Source organism: Pyrgilauda ruficollis, unplaced genomic scaffold, assembly GCF_017590135.1.
Source record: "Pyrgilauda ruficollis isolate IOZ18807 unplaced genomic scaffold, ASM1759013v1 scaffold66, whole genome shotgun sequence".
Lineage (NCBI taxonomy): Eukaryota > Metazoa > Chordata > Aves > Passeriformes > Passeridae > Pyrgilauda > Pyrgilauda ruficollis.
In genome coordinates, this window is record NW_024528377.1 from 3,566,275 (window position 1) to 3,577,971 (window position 11,697).

General features: G+C 38.9%; 1 protein-coding gene across 1 annotated transcript in view; it reads right to left on the reverse strand.

The window, feature by feature from the left end:
* Nucleotides 1-1,288: 1,288 nt before the first annotated feature.
* LMO3 (LIM domain only 3) overlaps nt 1,289-11,697 on the reverse strand; it is a 54,738-nt gene continuing 44,329 nt past the window's right edge. The window contains exons 3-4 of the mRNA XM_041484484.1: nt 10,538-10,663; nt 1,289-1,394 (exon numbers count right to left, since the gene is read on the reverse strand). Coding sequence (XP_041340418.1) covers nt 1,289-1,394; nt 10,538-10,663 — 232 coding nt within the window. The remainder of the gene's footprint in view (nt 1,395-10,537; nt 10,664-11,697) is intronic.

Here is an 11,697-nt window from a genome sequence, read left to right on the forward strand (position 1 = left end):
AATTAGCAACCAGTCACTCTCCCAGTGTCAGCTCAGGGTCGTTTCCTTAATGTAAATAGACCCTCAGAGAGAGGGGGCTGTTTACAGTGCCTTCTACTTTTGCTTTTTTTTTTTTTTTTTCCCCAGGGTTTGTTGAGGACGCAGCCCCAGAAAATATATTAGGGTTAAGCCCTGATTAAAAAAAAAAAAAAAAATTAAAAAAAAAAAAAAAAAAAAAAAAAGAAAAAAGGGAAAGGGAGAGAGGGAGATGAGGGAGAAAGAGAACCCCTCAAATTTTTAAGACTTCTTTAAAATGCATATAAAGAAAAATCTTCTCCCTTTTCTCCCCCTCCTCAAATTAATGATTTCAGAAAAATAACATATATATTTTTATATATATATGTATATATATATATAAAATAAGATACCCAGAGGCACTGGTTTGCATTAGGGCTTAATTTCCAGCTAAATTAAAAATCAAATCCAGGCATTTGGAATGCCTAAGGGGCACAAAAGCAGCACCCAAAATCATTAACTTTTGCACCTTTTATAATATAGCTCAAACCAGTCAGATTTGCTTTTCAAAATTTTGTAGTAAAATAAAAGTGCTCTTTGAGGAAAATCCATGCAATTAAACAGCAGATGCTTAACCCCTGAAAAATAGAGGCTTATAAGAGAAGTGCTGATAGACCCTTAACCATAGCATCATTAGCAGCAGGTGCTGCTAGTTATTAGTTTTCTAAATAGTTTTAATGTAAACAGTATTCTTAAGCTCTAAGTGTAGCATAATGGTTGGGATTTGCTCTTTAATGCTTTTTACTAGAAAGATACAGCTCATTTAAAATAGCTGGTAGATACAGAAAGCATAAATATACAGTAAGTTTAGACACTGATTGTACTAAATGCAACAATACAAAGAAGCAAACAGGAACACAAATGGTAACACAATAAAACTGTATTACATTTGTGCTTCAAATATTACAATACATTATGTACAATAGTCCAAAATAAACATCTCATGCCAAATGACACAAAAAGAAACAAAAAAAACCCCAAACAAACTGAAAATCCCAAGAGCAAGCAAAAAGAATCCAGCTGTATATACAGTACCTTTTTAATTAACATTCAACTCTGAACTGGAGCAATTTTCACTACATACAGATGCAGTCCGCCTTTTATTTCACGCAACCATTCTGTCTCCCTATATCTATGCTATTCAGTAGGTTCCTGTGTCATTTCTTATATACATGTTGAGCAAAAAAAGATAAAAGAACATAGTGCTTTTTATTCTTAATGATGTGGCATCCGATCAGCGAACCTGGGGTGCATAACCTTCTTTCATTAAACCCTCCTCATAGTCTGTCTGGCACAGAATCATGTTGTTCTTCAGGAAAAATTTGTCTCCAACACAAAATCTGAAATTGAAATAATAAAGAGAAAAGAAAAAGAGAGTTTGAGGGTAAATGATGGGACATGGTCTTACAGGTGAGGGTTGTAGGGCAAGGGTTGGCTGGACAGCACCCAGGTGTGCACGTGGGAAAGCCCAGCAGAGGAATTGCCCTGGTGCCACAATTAATCCTGTGCTTTCAACAAAATCTAGTGCATTCAGGCAATTTTGCTTCCCCAGCCAAAGACCTCATTCAAAGCCCACCGTGGGCTGTGGGAGTCCTGGATCAGGTCACTGGCACACAGCTAAAAACACAATAAATATCCCAGGCTGCTGAGCTGAGTGGAAAGTAAGCATCCTGCAAACCAGAAGGAAGACAAAATATAGCAAAGCATGCAGTGGAAAGCTTGTTTGACATATCTTGTATTTGTCTTGTGTCCTAGAAAGAATTTCTTGTTATGTTCCAGTTGGATATTTCACTAGATTTGATTTAAAATGGTGATTCTGAGAACTGCTTTAGCACACACACAGCTTACTGTAAAGTACATGTAAACCAGAGACACACAGACATGGAGAAAAAAAAAAAAAAACACCTTTTTCCTTTTTTTTTTTCCTGTAGGAGTTGATTATAAATTTAGTTACTTAGCTAACTACTCTCTCTCTCGTGGTGTCAGTGCACCTACCTTGTTACAGTATTACGTGCATCAGAATTATCTGATTGCTGCAAAACACCACTGAGACATTTCGTTTTATTCTCTCTGATGAGCAGGACAATCACGTAATGTTAATGCTCCTGGCTGGCTGACTTCAAACTTCTTGAAAAGCAGGATTTCCCAGCTAAAAATATAAGCTTGAATTTAAGAGGGTTCTTCCCTGACACGCCCTGCAGTCCTTCTTCTCCTTGACAAAGCCGCTCTTCTGGAAGATGCTTAGGGAGAAGTGAATGGGGCCAATGCAGGAAAAAAGTTTCCCTAGTGACTGCCTTGGCAGGGTTACATGGCTTTGTTTGTAGTGAACTCTCCAGCTATGAAATATATTGGGAGGCACTGCTTGCCTTATTCCAATTAAAATGAAAGAAAGTAACCTAAATGAACCCCCTAACACTGATGTGAACAAATGAAACCAGCTAATTATGGATCTCGGTACATGAAGTATTGTTTAATGTGTAAGGGATTATAATGTCCTTTTTTTATATAATTTCCAAATGGTGACATCTTGGACACAATTAGGGTCAGATATAAATGCTCGTGTTGTTTACGGTAGATTTAACAGCAGAGTAGCTATGGGAATAGCTGGATATGTATTTAATTGTAACAATTTAACCTTCAAATAGTGGTGCCTGCTGGAGTTGACCCAGCAAAACTCCATAAATGACACAGGTTGACCCACGTGACCCCTGATAGTGGTCTGTCTTTATCAGATAGTCAATTTCTAATGATGTTCAAGCAGAAATCTTGGTGAATTGTTACAGATTAAATTGTGTATGGAAAGCAGTCCTTTAATGTTTTGTGAAGTTGGAGGTTTAAATGAGTAGCAGTTGGACTGATTTACATTTGTGAAGATTGGAATGCTAGACAAACAGTGAACCCATTTATTTTCCAACTGGGTAGCTTTGGAAATTTATCCTTATGCTAGCTAAATAGATAGAGGGAAAATAGTGTAATAAAAAAGTGGATTGAAAAGAATTAGCTCTGCTCTTAAAGGAAAATTGGTTTGTTTATTTGTGGACTTTTTTTTTTTTTTCTGTGGGATTACTGCCTGCTGCTGCTGATGATTGAAAATAAAGATTATGGGAGGATCCCAAAATCTTTAAGTTATTTATGGTTAACATTCTTACAGAATGTAGAGGCTCCTATTATTTTTCCCACCCCAAACCTGGTATACTAACCCCACAAAATGATTTTGAGTAGCTATGCTGAAATGCAGAATTCATACATAAAAGTTGTTCTTTGCTGTTTTTTCCTAGCTTCCATCTTTTGTATTTTTGTCCATCTCCAGAAATGCTGAGAAAAATTCTTTTGTGCACCTTACAAGATTAGGTAAAGGAGTATTAACTAGTGCCGACATTTGTTTGTTTTTCCCAAAGAAGTCTCATTTAAAATCAACAAAAGACAAAGAAAATCCACCAGTGCATCAGGAGGAGATGAAACCACCCCTGCACCCAGCAGAAAACACTGAACTGAGAATGTTGCTCAGCTGTGTGTATTCCTTTTGTTCCAGGGTAAGACAGACCTCAGCAAAGTAATTTTTTTAAAGCATTTAGTAAACGAAAAATCCACTGCTGAAGTGCAGTTTGCTTGCACGGCAATACTCAACACTGTTTGCACCAAAGCCCTGGCTGAAGGATTTTATTTCCCAGCCCTCGGAGAAGAGTCACAGCTTGAATTAAACGGCAGAGGCTACACGGGAGTGCCAGGGTGCCTTTCCCAATAAAAAGTGCCGATGCCTTTTGCTTTGGCAGTGTTGATAAGTGGAGCCAGAAGTGCTCTACCTGCGTGTGACAGCTTTCTGCACAAGTGGCTCCAAACACACACAGCTCCACGGATCCCCCGTGCTCCAGGTGTGCAGCTGTCCTGGGGAGATGCCGTTGTGTTTGAGGGTCCCCAGGACGAGGGAAGAGATGAGAATTTTGACTCCATGTTTCAGAAGGCTGATTTATTATTTTATGGTATTATGTTATAAGAAAATGCTATACTAAAGCTATACTAAAAAGAATAGAGAAAGGAGTACATCAGAAGGCTGGAAAGGAATGAATAATAAAAACTCATAACTGTTCAGAGCCTTGACACAGCTGGACCATGGATGGTCATCAAGTAAAAACAACTCACATAGACCAATCAAAGATGCACCTCTTGGTAAACCATCTCCAGAGCACATTCCACAGCCATCAGATAGTTATTGTTGACATTTCTTTACTGAGGCTTCTCAGCTCCTCAGGAGAAAATCCTAGCAAGGGATTTTTCAGAAAATATGACAGTGACAGGGAGAGGCTGCCAGTGGCCTGTCTGTCTGATAACCTGTGGGTTGGGGTCTGCCTGCATGGGAGGGCATCCTCTGGATGGTCCCCCGTGCCTTGAGGGAAACCTGCTGCTCGTGATGCTTTGGGTTCAAATTCTGCAGCTGTTTTCATATTGTGCAAGATCAGTGACAAGCACATTTAGCTTGCGTGGACCCCTGGGTGTTAAATGTGTGAATTGTGCACTCATTGGATGACAAAGAGGTAAGCACAAGGTGAAAAACCTATAATCCTGGCATGCTGGCTTCCAGGTACAATGGGATAGGGCAAGTAAGCAGATGAAGTATGAGGAATTCTGGCCGTTCACACTTTCAACCTTATTTGAGTCTCAAAACCAGATTTAGCCTCTCCTGAAGTGAAAGAGCTGTAACCACTTCCGACTGGGTTTGCACACTGCAAAATTTAGACCTGGCTCAGCTTTAAAATGGGAGGGTAAATTGAAGCCTAGCCTCCCACTAAGGTTGAGGTTTTTTTTATGGAATTGGCACAGGGCACAATTTGGGCACACACATTAAAAGGAGTCGAGGAGCACGTTAAGATGCCACTGTGCTAGGAGTATATAATTAGGCAAGATTATTACTCTTCTAGCAGGCAGATGGTAGTCTTCAGCCTTCCCTAAAACCCTCACCCAATTTTTTTTTAATAGACATGCAAGATGAAGAGGAAAGAATATACAATAGGCTGCATTAACATGCCAGATTGGACTGAGCACCATAAATTGATAATAGTGCTTTTGACACGACTGTGACATTAGTAGAATGACCATTATAATTAACCTACATCCTAGAACCCCTGTCATATTTTACACTGGCAAAAGGAAGGCCATTTAAATTACAAAATGACCTCTGTTATCACCTTGTTTGGAAGGGAAGGTGTGCCTAGACTAATCACAAGAAGAATAAAACTTCTATTTTGAGAAGTAGCTCTTTCATTGTTCAGAACAGATATTTAAGGAGATCTCACTGCTGTCTGTCATCTTTTCTGATGCACAGGACATGTGTCAAGGTACTGAAGACTACTTAAGAAAGCAAGAGAAATATTGCTGTGAATGAAGATGGCTTTGTGTGTGCCTCCTCTGGTAATGCCAGATCTCTGTGGCTGTAGAAAGAAGCAAAATCTGGAAGCATTTAGTTGATTTCCTGAGGATTAAGACAGTTCAGATTTACCCCACCCACACCCTTCCCCTCTGCTTTTTGCAGTCAGTGAGCAACTTGGGCTCTGCTCTTCCCCTTTCCTCTCTTTTTAAATGTTGAGCTTCCAGCAGAACTCGCATTAACGTTCATCTGCGCGCATCACTAAGAGAACAAAGCCACTCTTTTACACCGCAGTTCATCAGTCCACACCTGTGGCTCATTAATTCTGGGGTTCTGTCAAAATGTCCATTTCAAAGGCTGCAAAGTGGAAGCCGTGCCTGAGTTTGTACATTTTCACCAGTACCATGCAGAATCCCAGTTCAACTTGAAATGGCAAAACTCAACTCGGTGTGCTTTTCATGGAGTGTTTTAAAAAACTTGGTATGGACAATATGTTAATTTGTACTCTAAATTTTCAGACATATAATGAAGATAAGCAGTACTCAGGCCTTCAGAATTTATGAAATGACCACTCATGCAAAAATCTAATATTGGTGTTTGAAATAAGGACGTCCCTGGCATTGTATTGCCTCTCCCCTGCTTGACAGAGAACAAAGGCATCATTGTGTGGGCATTTTACAGTTTATACTGGAGGTAAGTGTTTACAGCTACATCAGGACAGCAATTTCAATGAGTATGTAACCATTTCTAGTCCAGTTTCTATTAAAATAAGGGCAATTTCAGATAGAAGGGTAGAACAGGCGATTTAAACACCTCTCAGCGATAGCAGATGGGGGTTTTAAGCCATACTCTGAGCTGACTTCAAACGGCAGAGAGAAAATATCACAGGAGTAGGGAACAAGGCGCTAAAGACGCCGGCAGAGTGAGAGGAAGGACACACAAACTCGGGGAAGTGGGAAAGCCGAAGGCAGGCTGACATCATCTCTGTAGTCAAAAGTGTCAAAAGTGTCAAAGGCACAGCTGAGCCCACTTGCAAGATTTTCCACTCCGTTTTGTTAGTCACACACATGCAGCCTGACAAAGTGTGAAAGGCAGTGTCTGTTTACAAGTTGATTTTTTTTTTTCCAGTGGTTTCCTTCCTCCCCCCACCTTTAGATTTTCAGCAGAAATGAGGTGTATTGAGGTTACTGTCAACGTGGGGTGAAAGGCTTCTGAGGAGAAGTTAAATATGTGTACAAAGAAGAAAGGGGAACACTCTCACACCATTAAGCTGACTGTCACTAAGCTCTGCAGGTACTTAGGCGATGGAAAAACTTCAAATTAGGAGTAAGCTGGACAGAGACATGAGAGATAAGAGGATGCTAAAACCTTTAGGCTAGGAGCAGAGCTTAATGTACACAAAATTGCTACAGCTTTAAGCATCAGTATCAAGAAAAACGTGGGAGAAATATCTCAGAAACTGTCTGGCTGGAGCAATTAGATCCTGGAGCTGAATAGCTTTATGAAGGGGAAAATAGAAGACACTGCCTATTTGGCACCAGGGGACCAGGCTTGGTGGCCCAGGAGCTCTCTCTCAGGCCTGTGTCCACAGTTGTCTTCCTGGAATACAGTGTGTGAGACAATGCCTTTTCCTCCTCACTCTGAAAAAGTCACATTCAGGAGGCAAATAAAGGGACTGGCATGTTGTGTTAGTTCAGGGCTGGAGTTCATGGCCTGAACAAAAGTCCCCTCAAGTGAAGGGAGCCTAATTACCATCCACAGCGAGACTTGCACTGGATGGTGAGTTGTAGATACTCAGAAATAATAAAGCAAACAGTGAAGTTGTCCACAAAAGCAGAAGAATCACAGAATCATCACACTAGGCAAAAAAGGGCAGGCATCTCTCTGGGCCAGGATCAACATTTTAAAAGGTAGGAATGTGAGGGGCATGCAATAGCAGGACCAAAGGATGGGCTGCCCCAAGGAGCAGTGAGATGTGTTTGTAATACTATATTTATAATATAGTATTATAAACACATTATATATAATATATATATTATATATATATATTATAGAATATTTATAATACTATAAATATTACTTAGCTTGAAAAGAAGAAGGAGATGGAAGGAGCAAGGGCCCAGAGCATCAGAAAAAAATTCAGTGTTGGCAAAGTAGTGCAATCTGAAGAAACAGCTCTGTATTCTCGTGATCATTGCATGCATTCTGTTAGGAAAAAAACTGAATGGTGGATGGTAACTGAAAATGAAATGTGGAATCAAAGAGAGAGCACTACATACTCTGCAAAACTACTGTAGAGAAGGACCCAAAGGTTTTAAAATGTAATGGGGGAAGAAAATGTGAGACTGGGGAATAAGGCTAAAAAAGTTCTGCAATAGCTGGTGAGCCTTGACGCACCCATTGGTGATTTTTGGATATATTTGATCTGTTTGTGAAAAAAAAATTAAAATGTTCTCTTCAGTAAATAAATTACATATTGGTGGAATTAGTGGCTGGAATGAAAGGAAAAAGCAAATCTAAAAGCCCTCAATAACATTATTTTGTATACAAAAGGACAGCAGAAACTTAGAAAAGTTAAACTGAAGTCTTATAAACACATCCTTACTCAGAATCTGCTGTGTGATTTTGTTTAGCTCGAGCAGAGGAAGAGAAAATGATCCTAAAGGACAACAGAAATTATTAATGAAATGCTGAGTGATAAGATTTTTCTGTTTAAAAGAGAACAGAAAAAGGTTTTATAGTAGATCTGAAAACCCCCAAGCTGCTGATGGACCAGGTGTCTAACAATGTGGAGATTTATTTTTATTCAGGTAACAAAAAGCAAAAGATTTGAAGCTATTAATGAGAGAATGTAGTCATTGGGATGCTTTGCCATAGGAACCACAGAAGAGCTATGTTGGAGCACCCATGAAATAGGAATTTTTGTAAAAAACAACAAAATTAATTCTTCAGAGGGCCACTTTGTGAGGAAGAAAGGAACCCTAAAAGCAGTATGCTTTATTAGGCTCCATGAGAGCTATTGCAATGGAATCAGGATTAGGGTCACTTTTGAGAATTTATGAAATTCTTTGAAACTCCTGGAACCACTCCCTGTTTTCACTAGATGAACTAGACTGCATTTCAGGTAAATCCATTCTTTTGTTCTCAGTTTAAGACACCTGTAAGACTATTTCAGCAACCCTTTGCCCAAAATACATGCAAAGTAAAAATCAAATAAAAGATTAGATTGAAGGCTCAGGAATAAAAAGGCTGAGAATTATTAAATAACCCAGTTAAGCTCCATTTCAGAAGCATCTAACAGCACTTTTCCAGGGGGGATCAGCAGCCCCAGGGAACACCACAATGTGTGTTAGCTGCAAAGTGAAATTGCACATTAGTTTGCAGTTGTAATGGTAAAAGAGGAATATTAAAAATATTCATAACAGCTGTGAGTTTGGTTTTTTTTTTTTTTTTTTTTTTGGGTGGTGGGGGGTGGAGGGAATAAAAAGAAAGTTCTCTTCCTCAGATCCAAGAGTGCTAACTATGATGAAAATCTTTTGCACTCCGGCTAACAAACATTGTCTGCTTTGCTTGACTGATGAAGATTAGCTGACTTCTTACATTAAAGAAGTTTGTCTTGTATGGGCTGAAGTGACAAGACAATAACTAAGTGCTAATTGTGCATAACCAACACTAAAGACATGCAGCCCCATTATGGCATGTAATAAATGAAGCGAACAGCAGAAATATATTAGGGGCTTTAATAATGATACCAGAAGTGTGGTTTGGAAAAAAAACAGGATATGAAGGGTTTAGGAAACAATCCAGGACACTCTGTGTGTGTCTCTTAAATGGGTACTGTGGGAGCCTCTGCCTGCCTTGCTGGGCTTCTCAGTTCTGTGGCAAGACAAAATTGATATAGGACTTTAAATAGCATTAGAACCTATAATTACTTTGCATTATTATATAGTTTAAGCAGTGGTTATTACTTGCCTGGTATTTTAATTTCCCATGCAACATGATGAAAAAGGTCAATTTGGCTTTTTTTAAAGAGCGTAATTGTAGTGTGCTACACTTATTAGCAGCTGTACATTTTATGGTTCTTTAGGGATGTTTGATTTTTAAATGACTACAGTGTTAAAAAACAATACACTGTAGGACAAGGTGAGTTAGGAAAGCTTATTTAGAGCTGTGTTTAGATTTGTCATGTTAGACTAGCATCTTCCTAATTTTTCATTGCTTCCCTAAAAATGTATATCTTGCGTTTCTTCCCTACTGAAGAAATGGAAAAATATATGAATGCTATATACTGCTAAATAGGATCATGCAATAACTTAAAACTAACTGAGAATAATAAGGATATTAAGGAGTGGACATAATTGGCTCTCTCACTCCCTAGACCTCATAGAGGTCCCTGGCAAAGCTGCTGTCAGCTCAGGTGGAGTCAGAAATGGAGCTCCTGGTAAAATCTCCAGCTGCTCTCGGAGTGTAGCTGGTCCAAACTTGGCTCTATTCACCTCTGAGAAAATCAGATGTTACAATTTTACTATTTTTGACACTCGCTCTTCAACTGTGCCATATGGGTGATGCTTCAGAACAGGGTGTCAGGTTTGGATCCTTGGGATTTTTATAATCTACAGTTTGGATATGGAAATAAAAATAGGACTGTAAGAGGTCCAATGCTGCTACAGAGGAAATAGTGGGAACAACATCTTTTAAATTTAAAAGATTATAGTTCTGGTAACAGGAAGCAACAATGTGTACTTTAAAAGAAATACATGTGATAAAAATGAAGAATTAAAGTGAAATTAATGCAATAATGACAAATGGTACTGTTATGCTCTTCTGCAGAAAAGGATCTCAAAGACCTTTATAAATATTAATTAATTAAACCTGACAGACAGCCTTTTGTAGGAGAGGAAGTAACATTATTCTTTTTTATTGATGCGGGACTTGAGGCACAAAAAGTTTTCTGGCCAAGGTCATGAAAGGTGTTCTGTATGAGTCCCAGGAACAGCATCCAGGTCTTGCTCTCCATCTTGGGGTTCTGCTACTGGGAAGTGTTTCCTCTTTGGAATGTATGCCCACAGCAGTGCCGAGCTAGCCCTTAGCTTATGGAGCAGACCCAAGAAATTCTCTTACCTCTGATTACAAAGCTGACATGCGAAACAGTCCAGGTGATAAACATTGTCCTTTGCTCTCATCACCATCTCAAAAGCAGGTATGAGTTTGCTGCAGGCAGCACAGTTTCCTGTAACGCCAAATAACCTGGAGGTACAGAAAGAAATAGATTCTTGATTCGCTTTCTTTTTTATTTTTTAAAAAATTTATTATCTCCCACCCCCCCCAGCCTGGTCTTTGGCTGACTTCCCAGCACACCTCCTTTTGGAAAGGCTGGCCTTTGGTGCTTCAACTCTGCCCGATTTGCAGCACAAAGACATAGCCTTGCTGAAGAGAGCTTTATGACAGACTAATATTGTACCTATTGTGATGTTATATATTTTTTTTCCTGCAGGTTATACTGACCTTTTCTTGATAAAAGAAACATCTTGTTAAACTAAACAAAGAAACAGTAAACACATTAGGGACGTTACATAACTGTGCAGGCAGAGGTCAAGCTGTTTGCATAAGTGGGAAGAGTCTTCTTCTTAGATCCTGCCGTGCAGCAGAGAGCCACATAACCTTGGCTTTTGGTGCTGCTTATTACTAAAACACACTTTAGCTAGAAAAGAAATAACACTTGTAAAAGCCAACATTCTTCGCATTTTTGACATCTAGTGCTAAAAGCTTTACCACTATTATTAAAAGAACATTTTATGAACAAGTCATTTAAATCGTCAGAAAGCATTAGTGGTTCATGCACCTTACCACCCTATACCGTAGTTATTGCTATGATTATGTTATTCAGGTAGCACATTAAAGTAAATGAGGCTGTAAACTATATATAGTCACATCAGGAGTAGAAGTATAAAATACTGTAAGAACAATATGAAATGCTGTTTTTGCCAGACATCTATATAATTTTCTTTTTAAATTCCCTTTGCTGAAGATTTTTCAATACTTTCCAAGTGGGTGTATTACACACACAAAAAAAAAACAACACACCAAAAAAAAAAAAACCCAACCAACATACGTACGCATCCTTTTGTGACACAGAAGGATTATAATGAACAAGAAAAAATACGTTAGCTCTACGTGGCAGCAATCTTTGAAACGAAGTTTATTTAAACTACTTAATAGTTGTGATGGATTATTAAAAGTAATGCTCTGCTTGTGCATAGCAGTTAATGCTGTTTTTAACT